This window comes from Cucumis sativus, chromosome 3 (genome assembly GCF_000004075.3).
Source record: "Cucumis sativus cultivar 9930 chromosome 3, Cucumber_9930_V3, whole genome shotgun sequence".
Taxonomy (NCBI): domain Eukaryota; kingdom Viridiplantae; phylum Streptophyta; class Magnoliopsida; order Cucurbitales; family Cucurbitaceae; genus Cucumis; species Cucumis sativus.
In genome coordinates this window covers 15,564,842-15,586,290 of record NC_026657.2, presented here as the reverse complement: position 1 = coordinate 15,586,290, position 21,449 = coordinate 15,564,842, and the positions used below count along the sequence as shown (strand labels likewise).

Genomic DNA, 21,449 nt, shown 5'->3' with positions numbered 1-21,449 from the left:
ACCCGTAAAATATAAGTTAGGTTGTTGGATTACTCCCCATGTTTGATAATTCATTGAAAAAGTGTTTTTTTTATATATAAAAGAACTGGGAAGAAAATCTGATTTTTTTAAAAATCTGTTATCAAATATATATAAATTATGTTTTTAATAAGCAAATTTATATAAATAGAAGAAACAAAAATAAAAGAATAAGAGGATTATAAAACAAAGACTAAACATAACTCTAATTATATCTAATATAAACATGATATATTTTTGAAATTAATAACTAAACTAAACAAGTGCAGGAATACAATAATTATACCATTTTATATATCATATAATACATACAAAATATATTTTTATTTTTCAATATGTTTATCAACCCAACAAATAAGTAATGATATATTTTTTAAAAAAACTATAGAATTTATAGATAAAAAATAAAAATGAAACAAATGTACATGCACTTGAGCAACATAAAAACATAGAAATAAAAAAAAAGAAAAAAGGTAAAAGAATTATACAACAATAACAATAGAGAATGAAAATAAATAGAATTTATATGAAAAAGAAAGAATAAATCAAACATTTACAATTAAAAAATAAATATATAATAACTCACATTAAGTAAATAGAATTTCATACAATTAGAAAAATATACGTTTATTATCAAACTAAATTGAATAATAAATAACCAAAGTTAAATTTGAAATTAACTTAACAACAAAACTATTTTCATTAAGTTATTACGAATTTCTTTCATTTTCTTTAATAAAATATTAATTATAACGATAAGTAGTGTTAATCATTGTAACTTATTTTTCCAATGTGCATTAATGCATCTTATGAAAAAGAAAAAGGTTACTTTATGGTTTTCATGTAATTAAGCTTTTATATTTAGTTAAATCCAAATTTCTATTTTACATTTAAAAAGCCCAATAACTTCCCAGCCCATCAGCCCAATTGCCAAAAGGAAAGGAAAGAAAAATACTAAATTAAATAATCAAAACCCTAAATCCGTTGCCTCCTCCATCAACCACGATCTCCTCATCCTCCCTACCAAATCATTTTCCGACGCTGTCCACCGCCACGGACGGTCATTCCATACCCCACCGCCGGTAATTCCACCTTTTTTTTTTTTTTTCTACTCCAGTTTTGCTCTTTCTTCTTCCTCACCCACCTGGTTTTGTGTTCATGCACGTCTTAAAAGCTTTTGTGGCTCTAATTTTTCCATTTCCTTATACAGACTTGTCATAAGATCCGAATGGCTTGTATACAGTATTGTAGAAATGCACTCCGGAATATTATTAAAGATACCAAGCTCCATCCTTCTGATCAAATGATGCAGCCATTGTTATTCTCGGGTCAGGGAGTTAGACATAGGAAGTTGGAAGTTATTCTCACAACAGTGAGTATGTGACTTCACTTTTTTTATTCTTTTAGTTTTGATGTCTAACTGTACATTTTTATGGACAGTGAATTGAATATTTCTTACTTTGTTGTTTAAAAAGAGCATTGAAAAGCTTGGGAAAGCTGGAGAGACAGTTAAGGTTGCCCCTGGATACTTCCGGAACCATCTTATGCCCAAGATACTGGCTGTTCCAAATATTGAAAAGTATGCTTATCTGATTAAGGAGCAGCGCAGGGTATGTCTCTTCAATTTGGATCACTCCAGTTACTTTTGATTGTTTTTACATACGTGTTCTGGTGTTCATTGATTAGTTTTAGTTTGTTGTTTCTTCCCAATTGCAAAGAGAGGGGTTGGGGAGAAGACAAATTAATTTAGATTACAGTAAATCCTGCTTCTTTTTACTTGCTAATGGTTGATGTACTTTTTTTTGGGTTTGATTTAAAATTTTTAGCAACCCACATGACAACACATTTGAGTGGTATGAAAATTCATAATCTTTAGTTTAACCAAAGTGTGGGGACTTGGTGGAGTATAGGCTGATTGATTTTGCTGTCATAGCTTTGTTTTCTCATGTTGGGTGTATCTCCATAGTAGAGGACTCAGATGGGTTTCACACTTTTCTATCATTTCAATTTTTTTGAATTTAGATTTACCAACCGGTTGAGGAAGAAGTCGTTAAGGTTGTGACACTGACGAAGGAGGATAAGATGAAAGAATATGAAAAGGCAGCAAGACGTCTGGATAGTAAACAGCTGGTTTGTAACTTCACTTTTTATCCAATTTGTTTGAAGTTGTATACTTAGGTTTGGAACATTTTGGATACCTTGACATTCCTTGATTCATTCAATATTTTATTAGCTATAATTGATGCATGACGTTTTTTTAGGTGTTGAGGAGGTTAATTGACAAGGAAAAATTCCGTACCCGTGCTGCAAAAGATGAGCCCTTAGCTCTGCAATCTTCTGTGACAGTAGACGACATTGTCGCTGAGGTAGGCATTGAAAGATACTTTTCTACTTGTTGAAATGAGAATTTAAATGGTTAGTTATTTATTTATTCCTCAGGTTAGTTGATCTTTTTGAGGTGTGAAACCTTAGAGTATCATAATGTGAAGTTTGAGAATAGGACGGATGTTTTGTGCAAAGTGTAAGCTAGGATTTCAATTGAACTCTTCTCTTCCTTTTTTTTCCTTTGGGGGGTGGGAGGGTGGTTGGCACCTGGTTGAATAAACCGGAGTCTTGTTATCGGCGGTCTTGGGAGTTTGGGGTTAACCAAGAAGTTGTGGGTCCAACGACTGAAAAACATCACTTTCATTTTTTATTAACTTCTTTCATTGTTAACCCACGGCCCAAACTTAACAACTCCCCACGTCTTTTACCAATAGATATAGACCTATTTTTTCTTTTTTAATGTCGATCTAAGCATTTCATTTTTCTTTTCCGGGTCAGGTGGCACGCCAATTTTCTGTTCAAATTGCACCCGAAAATTTGAATTTAGCATCCCCCTTGTCAGCATGTGGTGAATATGAGGTACCACTCCGCTTTCCAAAGTCGATCCCTTTGCCTGAAGGAAAGGTCTACTGGACTCTCAAAGTGAAAGTCCGTAGTAAATAAAAAGTGGTAAACGCTATCTCTCACGTTATGGTGCCTCTGTCTTGGATTTCTTTAGATCGCTAGGCCTTTCAGACTTTTAGTTATTGAGTTGGCTGTTTGCTGGTTCCTCAATGATTGAATTAAAGCTATTTGCTTAACAATATAATGTATTCACACTCTTTGACAACATCAACGTGATAATATATGCGTTGTTGAATTAATTTTCTCTTCTTCTCATTGCATACACTAAGGAGTAAATCGAATTGATCTTCTGCATTTGAATTTATCGTCTCATTCTTTTTGTGCAGAAATGTTCAAGGAATAAATTGTTTTGCTCTTATGCATTCTCATACTTATGTTTAAACTGCACTACTTTCTTTTCTTCCGGTCGCTTGAAAGCTTGAACTTAGGTGATAATGTTCGGTAGAGAATTCATATTCTGTTTTATGTTTTCAGATTCACTAAGTTTATCTAGTTTAGTAGATATGTAGTGTATATGCGATTGATGGACAAACCAAATTCGGTTTTCAAAAATTGTTTTCAGATTATGTGATCCAAGAAATGAACATTTTGTAAACACATTTTTTTATTCATTGGATCCAACATTTGAGTTTTACCTTTTAAATAAAAATTATAAAACCAACCATGTATGGTTATATTGTAAATGTTATATATGAGATTTTATCTAAATAAGGTCTAAAACTTAACTTTTTTTTTCAAACATTATGGATTAAAATTGCAGTTGAACCAATTTTTTAAACATTGTTTTTCAAGCAAGACCTTAATTTCATATGGGTTGATTAAAAGAAATGTTCAATCTTTGTTGGGTATTCAGAATATTTGAAAATTTGATGGCAATCTAGCTAAATTTTATAGTATTAAGTAATCAAAGAGCTTGGTGAGAATTAGTCTTAAACGAAAATTGTCATTTAATTACCATTATTCGACTTTCTTCTCTTCTAAATTTTCTTATTTATTATATGTGTCTTAATTAACCAATTGGCTAATCCACACTTATCCTTTCCACTAAATTTTATGTTGTTTGGCTACGCCAAATTTTACCAACACAATAATTGAGAATAATCTACTCTGAATTTAATTAAGAAAAAATTGTTTTTTCTAAAATGATTTTTATTAAATGTTTTTAATAAAAGTTATTTAAAATACAACACAAAAATTATGTTTAGGGGTGGCAAATTACTTTTTTCGATAATTTAGTCCACACCTTTTATTGTTTGATGATAATAATGTTCTCCCTCGTCGTTTTGAAGTTTATTCTTCCCATTTTTTATATAGATCGAAAAATCGAGTTGACTGATCGTCGATGTTTCAAACCAAAAGATTTCAAAAAATATTTCGAAAAGTTAATTCCATCGACCTAACAAACCAACATTTATACCATATCGACCATAGTTAGTTTGATGGTGATTTAGTTGGAAAAGATGATAACCTTTAAAATATTTATATATATTTAGTTTGAAGAAGAATAGATTGAAGTTGTAGATAGCAAAACTTGCATTTTATATTGTAGCCTGACTGTCTATAAAACTATATAATATAGCGAGAGAAGTTGGTTAGATTGGCCAAATGTTGAATGGATATATCCAATTTGTTGTTATTTTAATTTATTGAAGATGAATCTCTTTCACTTTTTCTAACTTCTTAATTCCTAATATTTAATACACATAAAATAAAATATATTTTTATTGTTAATAATTGTGTGAGCTGAGAATTAACTTAACGATGTATTCAAGTTTGAATTAATAACAATAAACACATTTATTGTCATTGAATATGATACTAGAAAAGAAAATGCTTACTTTTAAGATATCTCCTAATTAACCATTGTTTCATCCTTCTACTTCATTACAATTCCAACCCCATTGCCTACACTTAATTAGAGCATGTTTGAATTGGAAAAAATGCTTTTCAAAACTTCCCTTTCATTCATTTCTTTTTCCTATTTCAATTTTGAAAGTTGTTTAGAATTATTGTGTGTGATCGTTTTCAAAGTTTAAATTTTTTTAAGTTTATCGCTCAAATTTCATTTTTAAAAGTCCATTATCAACAAACTATTTCTATGTCTATTACCAATAAATCATTTTCACCCTCCTCTCATTAATAGTCGTCTATTGTAGGTTTGCTTAATAATCGGTAAACCATTAATATGTCTATCAACGAAATATTTTTGTATCTATTAAGAACACGTTTTACATGTATGGTAGTCTATTCTTATGTCTATTAATGATATAATGTTTTTATGTTTTTATCATTGATATGCTTTAATAAGTCTATCCAAGATAGGTAACCGTGGGCTATAGATACAATATGTTATAGCAATAATAATAATAGTAAAAGTTAAGATTTGTTTACTAATACTTTTGGATTGGTACTTAGATTCTCATGCATGTATGCGATCATTTCCATGGTAGATGTCAAAATTATTATAAACTTAGTCAATAAATGGAAAATAAGGAAGAATATACAAGAAAACCATAGATGAATTATTCTTTTCTTACGTTTGTTTTTTCAATAACAAAATGTATAAATGAGAAGCATATAAATTGATGACACATTTGAAAAGGGTTAAAGTAAGAAAATACACCATATGATTATTATAACTTCTTTCTTTTCTTATTTATAAGAAAACAATATTCTTACTTAGAAATACAACCTAGGAATGATGGTCTTTTGGGATGAAAATCCAAAGTTATTCCTTATTCCATTTATTATAATTAATTCATATTAAATGATTACAAGCATATTATACTCTACAAATCATAAAATATCTTGTCTAATACGAAACAGTGACAGTTATTTATCAAAAGAAAAAGTTAAAACTAACGAGGACAAAAGTTACTATATAGATTATGTAGTTAGCAACAAAACATATTGATGTTACAGATGCATATTCCCTTTTCGTTTTTTTGGAGATTTATGTAATCATCTTGTCTCGGTCCAATTCACGGTTTTGGAAAGTTGGTGTTCTTGATCACTAACATACGCATTGATGTATGCTCATAATTTAAAAATAATAGAGGTGGAGAATGAATAAGTGAAATCTAGTATTTAATAACAAAAAAAAGTTAAAAGGTAAAAAATAAAATAAAATCTAAATTAATTTTTTATTAAAAAAAGAATTTGAGGATGTAATAAATAGGAATTTAAAGGCATAGATTACAAACTAAAAAAAGTAGTTAGATTTAGTAAAACAGAATTTACAGTGTAGTAATGAAGGTTAAAAGAAAAAAGGGAACAAAAACGGCGGCGTTTAGGGGAACTGGAGTATTACATCATATTGCAAAAAGAGAAGTAAAGTTAAGTAAGTAAAAACCATGGGAACTGGTGAAGCTGATCTAATGGATTCTCATTTCTATTATAATCATAACTTCTCATCATCATCATCATCTTCTTCTTCTTCTTCTTCTTCTTCTTCCTTTTCTTCCTTGTCTTCATCTTCTTCATCTCCTTCTAGGGTTTGTAATTTCAACAGTCATACAGACATCCACAAGCACAAACACGGATTTGAAGGAACGGAGTGAGTTCTGAGGTTATATTTTGTTTCAATTTCTTTTGGGTTACAACACAGGAATCTGACCTACTTACAGATATTGAACCTACCAACCCCTTTTACTCCACCAGATTGATAACATTAATAGAAAATCAAACCCATTGACATCGAATTTGTTCTTCTATGACTGTAATTGGAAACAACTAAACTGGGTCCAACACCAAAACCCTAACATTTTTTTAGATATGGAGAAGTCTAGATCTAAGAGGAATTACTACTATGACCACCAAGACTTTGATTCCGACTCGATGGGTAGAACCAGACCTCGTTACAACAACAATCACTACCCCAATAATAATTATCGTCATCGTGGAAATGCTGTTCGACCCTCTAAACCTCAAGACCAATCTCTTATGGTCACCACTACTTACAGGATACTTTGTCATGATGCTAAAGCTGGAGGAGTTATTGGCAAATCTGGTAGTATTATTAAGTCTATAAGGCAGCATACCGGCGCGTGGATCAACGTGCATGAGCTTGTTCCTGGTGATGAGGAGAGAATAATTGAGATTTCGGACACTCGCCGGCGGGACCCGGAAGGTCGGATGCCTTCGTTCTCTCCGGCTCAAGAAGCGCTTTTTTTGATTCATGAAAGGATTCTTGAGAGTGAAATGAGTCCTGGGTTTAATGGAATGGGTTATGGTCCTGAGGATGAGGAGGATGATTATGGTGGTGTTAGAGGAGGAGGTGGTGGCGGTTGCGGTGGACGTGTGGCCACGAGGCTTGTTGTGTCTAGAATGCACGTTGGTTGTTTGCTTGGGAAGGGAGGGAAGATAATCGAGCAAATGAGGATGGAAACCAAGACCCAGATAAGGATTCTACCTAGAGATCACAATTTGCCTCGTTGCATTTCAATGTCGGAGGAGATTGTTCAGGTTTAGTTTCTGAACACTTCAGTATCTTGAAAAAGTACCTGATTTCTTGTTGCTAAGATGATTTAAAACTTATTCAGCTTGGAATTCCTTTTGATTCAAGCTGACTCCTCTACCTCTTCCTCAGTCCGGGTGATTCTACTCATTCCGGGTCAGGTTCAAAGGACGCTAATTTACTTTTTGGATGCTTAACCGAAGTTGCAAATTGATTGCTTAGAAGTTAGAACATGTTGGAACGTTTAATATGACAATACTCTACTATCAGCAGTTTAATAATGAAGTGACGGGTTCTTTATGTTTGCTGCTGTCCTGTAATCACTTCACTAGCTATTTGAGAAACTAATTGAGTTCGAGCTGAAATCATGTGTTCAGAACTCATCAAATTTGTTTCGTACTGCACATCTTACTCGATGGGTGTGTTTAAAAAAGCTAGTCAAATTTTCAGCAACTTTTTCTTTCTGGACGTCTAGTCTATCTTGCATATTTAATTTGTTTGATCTTTTCATCTCCTGATTCCTATTGTTGAATTAACTTATTGTTGCATTGGTAATGCTATGCTATATACAATGTCCACGAAGTCTGTTCCTTTCATTTCTAGTTTATCTATTTGTCAGGATGGCGGTCTACAGTTTTAACTTGCCCTTGATATAGTTTGAACTTGTTAAATATTCAGTAAAGATATAAGAGATTGTAGTCTCTCATTTTGTTGTATCTTTGCTTATATGAGCATGCAGTCTTTAGCTGGTTGCTTAAGTTCTAGTATTTCACAGATAGAAGGTTTAAAAGCTGTATTGAAATAACTTATACAAGGCTTGTGGTATAATCTATTAGATGTGCATCGGAATTCCAATTTTTGGTGCCAAGTTCGACCCTTCTTCCATCTATGATAACTAACTAACCATAACTTAAACACGACCACTGTCTTGATGCAGAATGAATTAGGGAAAAAGATATGGTGACAGGAAAAACTTAAGTTTCTTTTTGTCTAAGTTTTATGACTTCAATGTTCCATTTGTTGAATTACGAAGAACATACATGTACTAATTACTTTCCCTATCGGGTTTATAACCCTTTGTAGATTGTTGGGGATACAAATGCCGTTAAAAAAGCTATAGCCATTGTTTCATCACGCTTGAGAGAGAGTCAGCATCGTGACCGTAGTCATTTCCATGGGCGTCTACATTCACCGGAGCGCATTTTCCCTCCTGAAGATGATTATGTTCCACATAACGCACGGCGGTTACCAATGGATGGGCGGCCATTTAGACCACGCATGTCTGCTTCTAATACAAGAGGCAATGACTATTCCAGCCGTCAGTCTAATTTTATGGTGGAGCCCGGGGCTGCTCCTGTAAATGACAACATGATGCCCTTTTATGGCGAGGACCTTGTATTTAAAATATTATGCCCAATTGAGAAGGTAGATAGTGTTATTGGAGAGTCTAATGGAATCATAGAATTGCTTCGTAACGATGTTGGTGTGGATATCAAGGTTTCTGATCCTGTGACCGGTTCAAACGAACAAATTCTTATCATTTCCTCGGATGAGGTACTTCAACTTTCTTTTTCATTGTTAGTATACTTCATGATTTACTGTTCCACAAGAGTCAAATGGAATCATAGAATCACTTGAGTATGGCTCCCCTAGCAGAAGATATATATATTTGGTGTTATATAAACGACCATTTAACTGACTTTAAAAGTTATGCTTTTCATTCATTTTTTCCTTTTTTAACTTTCTGTTTGGAAAATTTGAGTTCTTAGGGTCCAGATGATGAGCTTTTTCCAGCACAGGAAGCTTTGTTACACATCCAAACTCGCATTGTTGATCTTGTCCCTGACAAGGAGAACATTGTAACTACTAGGTTGCTTGTACCATCAAGTGATATTGGATGTTTGGAGGGAAGAGATGGATCATTGTTAGAGATGAAGAGATTAACCGGTGCGAATGTACATATTGTGCCAAGAGAAGACCTTCCCATGTTTGTATCAGGGGCGGATGAGCTTGTACAGGTTTGTCATTGAACTTTAAATTGATAGGAGTTCTTAGAATTTTTAAGGACGCTTAACCTAGGCTTTTTCTTGGTGTCAAAGTAAAGCTAACCACCCATTTACTCATTACAATCTATCCTTTTTATTTAGTGATTGGCAATCTCTATAGTAATTTCTTTTGTTTGGGGTTTTCCCCTTTTTTCATATCAATGAATTGTTTCCTTCACAATAAAAAAAAAAGAAAAAAAAAGAACAAAGCTTAATGTCGCTTATTTTGTATTCTTCTTATATCAGTTACGGAGCAAGGTAAAAGTTAGCTGTCTTTGAACCATTGTATATCTTGCTGGTTAGAACGGAGGCTTTTGCATTCTGATTTCCTAATTCCCCAACTGCAATTTTTGTAGATCATAGGGGACATAAAAGCAGCTCGAGATGCACTTGTTGAGTTAACATCAAGATTGCGGAATTGCCTTTATAAGGAGCCATTCCAAAAAGATGCAAGCCCTCAAGTATCAGTACAAAGCACCATGGTCAGTTTAGGACTCGAGGAATCATCTTCAAATAATAATGCTGCAGCTCGTGAAGTTCATAGTGGAAATGATTCTGCAAGCACAGCCTTTCAAAATGTGCAACCTTTTGGAACAGCACAGCTTTTAAAGGTCACTTGTTTTCTTATTTTTTCTTCTCTCTTGACAAGGTGATTCTTTCTTTTCAAAATTGCTCTCTTACAGTTAAGTAGTAAAAAAACTTAATGGAGATCCGAAGCATTCATGTTAAGCCCCTCAAGGCATAGGTCCCTAGCAATTTTATAATAGGAGTGTTTGCAAAATAGCAAAAAATTTAATGATAATAGAGCCCATGTCACGATATTTTTTAAATTGCAAAAGTAGCAAATTTAAAAGCAGATAGCTATTTGATAGCCGTCTGATATATCTAATTACTTGTTATATTTATCATATTTGCAATATGCAAAAAAGAGATGCTATAGACTGCTTTTTTCTAATTTTTTTTTATCATCTGATACAATTTCCCTTTATAAAAAACAATTTGCCAATTGTTGTTTTTAGTAGTCATATGATGGAACGACCTTACTTGAACAGGATGTGTTCTATAGGTTGTACAACTGTGTCCTTGAGTTCTAAGTAGTCATATTTGGTTCAAGTTCTAGTCTGTTGAGAATGAAAAAGTAGGGTTATTTTCTTTGCTCATGTCTACTGAAAAAAGGTGCTCCGGTCAAACTAGGTGAACATGGTTTCTATTATGGATCTTATATTTTCCTTTTGCATTATCGCATTCCTGGAGAACTCCGTAAACTATCTAGCATTTTAGTGCACAGCTCTCGTGAGACTTTGGTTATGGACCAAAATGATTTAAACTATCATTTGCAGGAAACTGGAGGATCGAGCAATGAAACTGGTACGCAGAATGAAAATGACCGACGTGAAGATTTGCCTAGTGGGTTAAATAGGTAGAACTTCATTTTTCTGTTGTGCTGATTTCTCCCCTCCCCCATTTCTTTTTGATTAATGATTTGTTAGTTATAAATCATTCCATCGTCTAATCCTTCCTCTCTTTTACATGCTTCTCTTGTCCTTAGTTTGTTCTGCTCCTTTTATAAGTTAGATCAATAACTGTTCGTTCACCTCTTAGGATCCCTGTGCCGCTTGTCACCCGGAGTACGCTCGAAGTTGTGATACCAGAGCCTGCAGTCCCTAAGCTTATAACAAAATCAAAAAACAAGCTTGCTCAGATCAGTGAGGTAGTATTGGTGAAATTTTGTCAAACCATTCATGCAATATATTAGAAAACTGCCTTATTGGGTGATGATTTTGGGTTTAACAGTTATCCGGAGCCAATGTTACGTTGGTAGAAGATAGACCAGATGTAACCCAGAAGATAATTCAAATATCAGGCACACCGGAGCAAGCTGAGAGAGCCCAGAGCTTGTTGCAAGGCTTTATTTTGAGCTGTAAGTCTCTCACTAACCCATTTTTAGTTGTAGCTTAATCTCTGAGAAAATTTTGAAAACATCCCTAAAATATTTTCATCTTTCCCAACTAGCCCTTTTGAAAAACTCATTGAAATAGTTTTTCTCGATTCAAATAAACATTTGACTTCTTTTTGTCATCGTACATCCAAACTAACAGTGTATTGGCAAAATAAAAAGGTGCTAAAGATGAAAACTTTTGGAGGTTATTTCTTACAAATTTCCGGACTTTTTCCTTTGTATTCATCTATTCTTTTAACATTTTTCAGTGCAAGAAGATGGGCCATAAGTTGTGGCCATTTGGTTCTACACACTAAACTTTATTTGGCCATAAAAGGTTGGTTATTGCCCCCATGAAGATCAACTGTTGTAGTATCCGGGGGGGCTCTTGCTCTCTTTTCAGCTGTTTGATTCTTTTTTTTCTTTCTGGAAGAGCCATACAAGAAGATGGAGCACGATTAACCATTGCCATGTAAATTTTAAATGTATAAGAGTTTTCATTCTTCTTCCTTCGCAGTTCCACAAATATTCATGTCTGTAGGAAGCAATTTCAGTATCATTTATCCCAATAGTTATTGAAATCTAATTTTTATTAGCTGTTAGTTCTTGTTAAGTTTTATTTTGTCAATCATCATAGGTAAAGTGAAAATTTATTCCATTTCATGGTTGTGTAGTTTCGCTTTTAAATTTTGAATTGGAATTTTATATAATTTCTAACACAAATTTATAAGTTTCCCCCCTCTTTTTATTTTTATTTTTAAAATGATTGCTTGATTGATGGTTATGTACTCTCTCTGAAGAAATGATGCTGAGCTTGGTAGAACATACTTGAGTTTGTAATTAGTAAAATATGTGGTGTTTCTTCCCCGAGGGTTTACCAAGAAAAAAGACTAAATATTGCCAACTTAATCTGCGTATCTTTATTTTTTGCATTTTTGCGAAAAGCTATCGATTTTATTTGTATAAATATACCAAAAAGAAAAACTATTGAGTTTCTGTCCAACTTTTTGGTCTTCTTTCATTAGTAAGGTTATTGAAACGTGATTTATGAATTACCACTTGAATTAAACTCATTATATAATACATATATATATATATATATAACTAATTTGTATCAATATCATTTATTATTAAAATGGTAAATCTAAGTTCAGGTTTAAGCCTTAATTTTCACATTTTTTGGATTGTTTTTACTGAAAAGAAAAAGGAAGTTTTTCTCATAATTTAGAAAAGGACAAATTTCTAAAGATTTTCGAGGATATGGGTTATTTATCAAAAAAGCGAGAGTTTTGGGAGAGCTCGCGTGACGAAAGTAATAACATCATTCGAAAATGAAGATAGGACAGCCATGGCTACTCCAATCTCAACACTCTCCTTTGCTTCCCCTGTAATCACTCTCCCTCTTTCTTTCTTCGTCCTTTGGTATCTCAAACTTTCATATGGATATTCTGTTCGATCCCTTCTTTTGTTCTTTACTTTCTCTTTCAAAATTCGTTCACTCGTGCTTATGTTTGGGTTTTCTTTCAGTCATTGCCGCTCAGGATTGAGGCGAATCCCCGAATTTCTCCTGCCTTGAACTTTCGTCCCCCGTTTCAGGTTTACATTTCATTGATTGTCTCAACAACCCCAACTTACTTATCTTCTCTTTTGCCTCTCATTCTTCGTGTTTTTCTTGTTTATGTTTTCAGTTGGTCGCTAGAAAACAGAAAAGTGGTGAAGTTAGTGGTCGGCGAGTGTGGCGACGAAGAAAATTGGTATGGTGAATCTGTTTTATTCTTTCTCTTAACTTCTCCTCTACCCTCTTATCCTTTGTTTAATTTGTTTCCCATTTCGCGGCTTTGTGAAACTAGAGTCTTGCAATGTCGGGCTAATTCGACCTAAATTTTATTAAATGAAACAAAGAGTGAAACTGTGAAAGGAACTTGGTTTTGGTAGTAATAATTCTTGTATTACAACTGCCTGAAGCATTGGGAGTAGGAATTTCTCTCTTTCTTTCGGTGGCTCTTGTGAGTACAAGCATGCTCCTGCCTCTTGTTGGAGTGCATTACATAATCTTTTTATGATAACATACCATTTCTTTGATTAACCTATATTGGTTGTATTTCAGTTGGTAACTTTCCTCTATAATGGCCTCTTGGTTGTTATCTTTTTATATTTATTTTTCCTTAATATATGGTTTCTTCTATTAAGAGAGAGAGTTTTGTTCATGCCTCCTTGTGGTTAGTGTTTCTTTGCTATCAGTGTTGTATGTGAACTACAGTTTACAACAGAGATGTGTAAACTTTGGAAAAAGGTTATTTGGTCCTTTTGTGACGGTTATTGGAGATGTTATTGCTTGTTATAGCATCTTTTTTTATCAATGCAACCCCATCGTTTTTCATGGATAACTATCTAAATGGGGGTGTGTCATTTATGATTCTTCTTTCCAATCGATCAAACTTTGGTGGTTACTGATAATTAGGTGTCACGGGGTGATTCCCGAGTAGGAAATTCTTGTCTCTTTGGTCCTGACATTAGGATGCAAGCACCACAGATAGTAAAAAAACACTAGGGGATGTGGGGTTCTGGGTTCATGGTAGTATTCAAATCCTACAAGTTTCTTAGTAACATATTAGATCAGGCAGTTGTCTAGATGAAATCAGGCAAGATGTGTGAATCGGCTCTGATACTTCTAAGAAAAATAATGATATGGAATGCGCACTTAGTGTAGGATTAGGTGGAATAAAGGAAACATTGAGATGATTGATCACCTTCAACCAGACATTTGTGAATCTTACTACTTGCTATTGTAAGGATGCGAACTATGCAATATAATTTAGATGGAAAGGTTTAAATATTGGGAGTTTCTTGAAACAAATAGACGTCTGAGATCGTTTGGGATTATAGGCCACTTTCTGGCAGATCAAAATTTTTCTTCCAAAATTGAAGAATGGAATCTTTTTTGATATAGAACGACTTTGGGGAGAATTAGTTAAGATTATGTATCGTTATTTTGTAAGAGTTCGCTATGTTGTTGTTGACATTGAAACTTCTAATTTCATTCCTTATTCAGACAAAGAAGGATGACATGTCAATCTACAAAATGGATCGAATCCCATTCCTTGAAGAACAGGTAAGGAGGGTAAAGGAACAGGGGAAGCTCATAACAATGGACATTGAAAGACTATTATTATCAGAGGACAATCGCTTTGATTTTGTGAATGAGGTTGCAGCTGAGGCTAAGGAATATGTTGAGAGCAACCGCGATGAATATGGGGGTACCAAGAAAGCCATCCTTCATGTTCTTAGCAACCGAGTGAACGATGCAGGGTTTTATCGGCCAGATGCTTATGCAGAAGATGACCCATTTAAACCCGGACCTCATTATCTGAAACAAGAATTTACTTAACCTGATTACAAAATCCATTTTCTTATACAAACTGTCAATGCATTAATCTGATTTTTCCAGTTTTCAAATGTTAGCTAGTGCCTACGTCTCTTCTGATTAAGAATTGTGCTTGCCTCATCCTCACGAGTTTTTTCTCTAACCAAATATTACCTCTTTAAACTCCTACTTTTCTATTCGTTATGTTTCATCCAACATTCCCAATAGGAGGGAAGATTGTTATCGACCAACTAATGAAACCATTAGAAAGTTTCTTTTATGAACTCCATTTGTTGTTTTCCATGGTATAAAGCATTTAAAAGGGCCTATGAAGATAAATAATATATTATATAATGATATTTTTAATGGTGTTCTTTCTTACTATACCATACTAAATAGTTCACACAACTTGACTAATTGAGAATCAACTATTCATTTAGTCAAAGTTTAAGGCATGTCAACACATAAATAATCAGAGACTATGATGTCTCAAATATTTGTATGTTGTTTAAAAGGAAATTGAAATGTACATAAGATGTATCTAAGAAAAATTAGTGAGGGAGAGAGTCTCACAGATCACAATTTTCTTTCATATTTTTAATCTGTATTGTGTTCTTTTATAACTTTTAGAAAATTGGTGATAACAAAGTTATTTTCATAATATGACCTTGGATGTTCATAAACGTTTCTAACATCAATTTAGTGTTGAGCCTACCACATTGATACTTAAGTGGGTACATGAAATATATAATTAAGTTAAACACACAAAAGCAAGGTCATGAATCTTTGTAGAGATTACATATTTTTGCTTTTGAGGTTGACGAACTTTTTCCTTTATATGTGGATTATAATGTATTTTCTTTAAGAGCCATGTGTTTCGTTACACGTAACTCTAGTAATGTCATGATAGTTTTTGAAGCTCGAGGTTGCAAAGCATCAAACCAATCACAACTTGGATATTTCTTCTTACTAACTCATTTGTTCAATCAAAAACTCTTATAACCGACTTTTTTCTGTTTGAGACACTATATTTTTTCACACCACCTTCCAATTTTTCTTGGACTCGGACCCGCCCACGAGCTTTAGGTCTTACCTAACTCTGGCAATGAATGAAGCAAAGAGTAGAAAAACGAGGGAAGAGAAAAAAGATAATGAAAACTTTGGAGATGAGACAGAGGTTTTGGTGTCGGACCCCACTTAGCGATGGTATGGCATATGCCTATGGTGTACGTGAATCCTCTCGTCTCTGCTGTGGACACTTGGAAGATTAAAAACTACCTTCAAATATGGAATCTTAATCTGATCCCTTAACCCAATTAGAGGCCTTCCTTCCTTCTCTTATCTTTCCCTTCTTTAACTCAATTTCTTTTACTATATCTCAATCTCTGAGTTTCTCCAAAAGTGTTCGATTTCCCGATTCAGCAAAATGGCTTTGCTGAGTCCTCGATTGCATAGATTCCGGCTAACTAAGCTTCACCATGTCTCCGCCTCCAAACCCACCAAAGCAACTAAGCTCACTCTCAGAAAAAATTCCAGATGCTGCTCTGCCATAGCTATTGATGCTCCATCTTCTTTAACAGATGCTGCGGGAATAAGATGGGGTTCCACTACTTTTCAAGGCTTGCGGGAGGAAATGGAAGACGATGCTGTTGTGCGGTCTGATGGTTTCAATGACTTCTTGTTTGCTGCAGTGTTCGATGGCCATGGTGGCTATTCCTCTGTCAAGTTCCTAAGGTGGGGATAATAACAGGGCAACTTCTGGTGAAATCTTCAAGGGATTTTACCTTTAGGTGCTTCCACTGCGGTATAGGTAGAAGAAGCTAGTTCAATTTGACTTGTGAATGTATCAACAGTGGAATTGAGGGTCTAACAATATCCTTAATCTACCATTAATTTTGATATTTAGCAGTAGTAAAGCATAATCATTAATCATCATGACACAAAAAAAAGTAGATTACGTAAAGAATGTGTTAAGATGGGTTTATGTTATATTATAGGTTATGAAATCTACGATCAGAAAAACGTAAAAGTAGATAAATTGACACATTGATTTACTTAGTTTACTAACAGTAAGTTAGGTATGTTCATAGGTGGAATTTTATTATTAAAAAAGAATATGAGATGAAGGCACCTCTAGAGTTCGAGTGTTTATATATAGAGCACTTTCTAAAATCAATGGAAACACCCAATAACTAATTCATGGCATTCCAACAATATGGATGTTTTCAGTGTTCTCATTTTGGGGTTTTAATAGAAATAATGGCTTTGACAATTGTATTGGTGTAAATAATATGCTAACAGGGAGGAGCTGTACAAAGACTGCGTGGCAGCCTTGCAGGGCGGCCAACTATTGAATGGAGGGGATTTTGAAGTGATAAAAGCGGCTTTAGAGAAGGCTTTTGATGATACTGATAAGAGACTACTCCTATTGTAAGTGGAAAGCCCAGTTTTAGTTTTAGGATTGGTTTGGTTATATCTCTCAATACAATTCTAGTTCTTTTATTTGGCACAAATTTATTCGACTTTTTAAAGGCTTGAGGCAGCTGGGGAGGAAGATGAATCTGGTGCCACTGCAACCGTTGCATTCATTCGAAATGATGTGCTGTTCATTTCACATCTTGGTGACTCTTGTGTTGTAAGTGACAACCCGTTTTAAGCATTGTCATTTGTTATTTGTTTGTGAAAATTCAAATCTTTTCGTACGGTATTTGGTCTTCCTACGGTTTGTCTTCCTAGTTAAATTCTCTATTTCTCTTTGTCTTCCTACGGTTTTTGTGCAATTATTCTATAGGTCTCATTTTACTTTACTAGAGCCCATTCTTGTAGTTGGCTCCCTTTTTGCGCTTCTAGTTCTTCTATGTCCATGAAAATTTTTCACTTTTTTCTCAATAAAGTCCTGATTTTCATTTTAAAGAGATGTAAATATGTTTTTGAAGAAAAATGCCTAGAAAATAGAACAAGAAACACACTCTGGGACATCAAAGATCTTCTTAGTTCATAATTGGTTTGTTGATGGCAGGTGTTATCTCGTTCTGGAGGAGCACAGGTGTTGACTAGTTCTCATCGGCCTTATGGAAATAACAGCACATCACTGCAAGAGATTAGAAGAATTAGAGAAGCAGGTGGATGGGTGTGTGTTTCTCTTGAAATTGGCCGCATGTCTTATGAGAGCAACTTTGCCCGAATAACATTTAAGAGAAAAAGAGTTAGAGAAAGAAAGTAATTAATATTATTAGACAAGTTTCTGTTTATGCTTTCTTTGTTGTAATTTAGTGTTTTATCTGATTAAATAAGCGTAGCTCAATCGACATAGTACTACTATCGTCTTAGGAAGCAAAAGTTCAATTCCCCCATCACACATGTTTGTCAAAAAAAAAAAAAAAAGAAGAGTTTTATCTGATTTTTGATGTTTAAGCTCATTGTTGTTGAAATAGGAAATGTAGCATATGCCTAAGTTACTCGGTTATTATGACATGTTGAAATGAAGATTGTCAACTTTATTTTTCACAAGCCCCGATTATTCCTTTGAAGCATTACAATTTAGATGCTCATACAGCTTCTGGTGTCTTTAGATTGTTAATGGGAGAATCTGTGGGGACATCTCTGTATCACGTGCATTTGGTGACATACGATTCAAGACAAAGAAAAGCGAGTTTAGTCCTTTTACTCTCTTCTAATATTCTCCAGCTCTAAAATATTTCTTTCTGTTGAGCCAATAACGATATACTTATACTGAGTCTCATATGCCTTTCCTGATGGTTCATTCTACGTAAAAGGATGCTACAGAAAGGAGTTGAAGAAGGAAGATGGTCAGAAAAATTTATTTCTCGGTAGGTATGCTTTTATGATTCCTCATTTCTATCATCTTTATTTAATTTTTCGATGCTTATTGTTTAGTGTTTGGCTTGTTTTATTAGTCATGGATTGCTAATTACTGGATTACTATATTTTTAGTTAGATTGCTTGTTTATTCCAAATACTAATTGACTTTTCAAGGCATTTGACCCTTAATACTTTTAACTCATCAGTGTACAGTTCAATGGAGATTTGGTTACTGCATCACCAGAAATTTTCCAAGTCACACTCGGATCAAATGCCGAGTTTGTACTGATGGCATCGGATGGCCTATGGGATTACATGAATAGGTCCGTTGGGACTCATATTAGTCCCTAAGTTGTTTCTAGGATCTAACCATTATGTTCAGAAGTTAATTTATCAGATTGTCATCAACTTCAATCTAGGCAGACAAAATAACTGCCATTTTGGGTATTATTTCAGCTCTGATGCGGTTATGTTTGTTCGGAATGAACTTAGACAGCATGGCGACGTTCAGGTGTACATCATGTTAAATTGTTAATTACCTTTATTCTTTTACTCACTATTTTTTTATTGCACCATCTATCAATTACCTCATCCGTTGCTTGTGGTTCAACTTCTAACTTCTCAGTACTTTGGTTTTCAGCTAGCTTGTGAAGCCCTCGCCCAAGCAGCCTTGGTACTTAACTCATACCATTTGATTTTTTTTATAGCTTTCAATTAGAAGGATTTGCTTAGATATTAAAGAACATATTGTTTTTGTATTATGCAGGACAAAGGGTCACAAGACAATGTCAGCATTATCATGGCTGATTTAGGGTGAGTTTCTGTTATAATATGCTTATTTTATATGAGGGGACAAAGAGTGTTGAGATATATTAGTAGGCATTAGAAGAGCAAAGTTAAAATGGCTTTGCTTCTTTCCAAATGCATGTAATCAATAAACATTCTTCTGAGAAGCTAACTGATATTAAGGGTGAGATTTGCTTAAATCTGCAAAAATGATCTAAACTAAGTGGCAATGCAGGCGGACAGATTGGCAAAATTTGCCCCTTCAGCAAGACAATGTCATATTTGAACTGGCTCAAGCTTTGGCTACGATGGGACTCGTTTCTTTAGGTATTTGGTGGGCATCCTCTAGTTTCTCTCTTTAAAGTTGATGTCTCCCACTGTTGTATAATCAAGTTCTTCTTCCATACTTTTCACCTGTAAAGTGTAATTGAGTAGTCATACAATGTATCACATCCTAGCTAGTTTAGTCAAACTTTACATACCCTCATGAGAATGGAAAATTCTTCTTTCCCTTATGATTTGAATTGTAAACCGTCGATCTTTGATTTTTAATTTTCTATCAGAAGTAAAAATGTCTTCAGACAATCTAACCACTTCCCATACAAGATCTAAAGCTTGAAGGCTTTACTTCTTTGTGTTGTCTTGATGGGAAAGCTAGGTCGGAATGGCTTAGATTATGACCAGCACCGTCTTAATGGCAAAACGTGGATCATTGGTGATTATTTTCATTTTCAATATAACAATTGAAAGATGAAATAGGCATTATATAGTAACAGGAAAATGAAGCAGGCACACAACTATCTGGTTTGAATCTCTTAAACACAGCTGGTATACTGCCTGTACATTAGTTGCTATTTCACTTCATATACTTACTTTCCAGGTTGGTTTTCAAATAAATGGAAGTTCAGAAGCTCTTTTCTTCCAGTTTCTTCACATGGATTATCATATATTGCTTGAAATGAGGGCCATGAAGTCCCTTTTTGGTTAAGAAAATCTTGTGCAAAAGACAGACATTTGATTCTGATAGAACACTTATATAGTGTCTATGTTTATTGATACCTCAATGAAATTACAATATGAAGCTATCGAGATTCAATACATAATAAATTTCAATTACGAACTCTCAATAACAACCAACAATGAACAATGAAAATGCTGATAATAGAAATGTAAAGAACAACTAATTATCAGATAAAGACAATCAATGTATCAAAGAACTCAAGAACCCGACTCTCTGCTTCTCCTCTCTCTCAAGGAGTAATGCAGCCTTCTGCCTTCACCAAAATCTTTATACCTCTCTCCCTTTCTTTGTCGGCTTTTATCTTCTCCTAACTAACTGTTGGTCCCACCTGAGTAGCCCCCTTCTTCCTTATTTCTTTCCTCATTTTCATGTGCCACCTTATTTTTATTTCTTCTACCATATTTAAAAAGCAATGATGGTCTAACTCTACTCTCCTCCTCCAAATCCACCTTGTCCTCATGATGGAAGTCATGGAATTGTTGTTTAAAATCATTGCAATCTTCCCATGTGGCTTCGTATGGAGGTAACCTTTTCCAATTGATTAATATCTCTCGTTGCTTTGTGGCTGGACTCTTTCGATAACTATATACTTCTTCTAGTTGAGTTAACCATTCGTGGTTTTCATTTATATATGGTACAACCTGGTGCACTTGAGCGTGATCTCCTAAAGCCTTTTTCAGCTATGAAACATGGAAAACAGGGTGTACTGCAGCCGTGCTTAGTAGTTTCAGTTTGTAAGCCAATGATTCGATCTTCTCCAGAATTTTATATGGGTCGAATACTTAGGGGAGAGCTTCTCATTTCGTATCTTTCTCAAGGAAATTTGTCTATATGGCTTTATTTTTAAGAAAATCATATCTCCAATTTGAAACTCTACTGATCTCCTCTTCAAGTCAGCATATTTTTTCATTTTCTCCTACGCATTCTAAGGTGCTCCTTCAAAGCACTCAAAGCAATGTTTATGTCTTTTAGCTGCTGATCTAAAGTAGAATTTGAGGTCTCCATATCTTCATAATGAATTAGCGATGGAGGTAGTCTTCCATAAACTG

General features: G+C 34.2%; 4 protein-coding genes across 7 annotated transcripts; all 4 read left to right on the top strand.

Annotated features, from left to right (window-relative positions):
- The first annotated feature begins 960 nt into the window (after positions 1-960).
- LOC101217377 (50S ribosomal protein L9) lies at positions 961-3,269 on the top strand. Its single transcript, XM_004146181.3, has 6 exons — positions 961-1,100; positions 1,229-1,390; positions 1,494-1,628; positions 2,041-2,148; positions 2,280-2,384; positions 2,842-3,269. Exons 2-6 carry the CDS (start codon positions 1,247-1,249, stop codon positions 3,004-3,006), a joined length of 657 nt encoding a protein of 218 aa, XP_004146229.1. The 5' UTR covers positions 961-1,100; positions 1,229-1,246; the 3' UTR covers positions 3,007-3,269.
- A 3,038-nt stretch (positions 3,270-6,307) lies between these two features.
- LOC101217605 (RNA-binding KH domain-containing protein RCF3) lies at positions 6,308-12,070 on the top strand. 2 transcript variants are annotated; one of them, XM_011653013.2, is made up of 8 exons: positions 6,323-7,431; positions 8,507-8,977; positions 9,193-9,441; positions 9,825-10,079; positions 10,809-10,888; positions 11,071-11,179; positions 11,263-11,389; positions 11,677-12,070. In XM_011653013.2, the coding sequence occupies exons 1-8, from the start codon at positions 6,742-6,744 to the stop codon at positions 11,694-11,696; spliced, it is 2,001 nt and encodes a 666-aa protein (XP_011651315.1). In that variant the 5' UTR covers positions 6,323-6,741; the 3' UTR covers positions 11,697-12,070. The 2 variants fall into 2 exon arrangements, with proteins under 2 accessions (XP_031739331.1, XP_011651315.1); XM_031883471.1 differs by lacking the exons at positions 9,193-9,441; positions 9,825-10,079; positions 10,809-10,888; ... (1 more) ...; positions 11,263-11,389; positions 11,677-12,070 and adding an exon at positions 7,509-7,579 and having other exon boundaries at positions 6,308-7,431; positions 8,507-8,644.
- Positions 12,071-12,668: 598 nt separating this feature from the next.
- On the top strand, positions 12,669-15,055 carry LOC101217841 (protein PLASTID TRANSCRIPTIONALLY ACTIVE 7). Its single transcript, XM_004146183.3, has 4 exons — positions 12,669-12,794; positions 12,935-13,003; positions 13,096-13,161; positions 14,460-15,055. Exons 1-4 carry the CDS (start codon positions 12,756-12,758, stop codon positions 14,793-14,795), a joined length of 510 nt encoding a protein of 169 aa, XP_004146231.1. The 5' UTR covers positions 12,669-12,755; the 3' UTR covers positions 14,796-15,055.
- An 895-nt stretch (positions 15,056-15,950) lies between these two features.
- Positions 15,951-19,964, top strand: LOC101218076 (protein phosphatase 2C 57). 3 transcript variants are annotated; one of them, XM_031883472.1, is made up of 11 exons: positions 15,951-16,505; positions 17,073-17,201; positions 17,304-17,406; positions 17,791-17,990; positions 18,344-18,423; positions 18,548-18,605; positions 18,800-18,916; positions 19,050-19,104; positions 19,234-19,266; positions 19,360-19,406; positions 19,615-19,964. In XM_031883472.1, exons 1-11 carry the CDS (start codon positions 16,198-16,200, stop codon positions 19,739-19,741), a joined length of 1,257 nt encoding a protein of 418 aa, XP_031739332.1. In that variant the 5' UTR covers positions 15,951-16,197; the 3' UTR covers positions 19,742-19,964. The 3 variants fall into 3 exon arrangements, 2 of the variants coding, with proteins under 2 accessions (XP_031739332.1, XP_004146232.1); XR_004215647.1 differs by having other exon boundaries at positions 15,954-16,505; positions 18,548-18,601; XM_004146184.3 differs by having other exon boundaries at positions 15,964-16,505; positions 17,791-17,901; positions 18,548-18,601.
- The last annotated feature ends 1,485 nt before the right edge of the window (positions 19,965-21,449 follow it).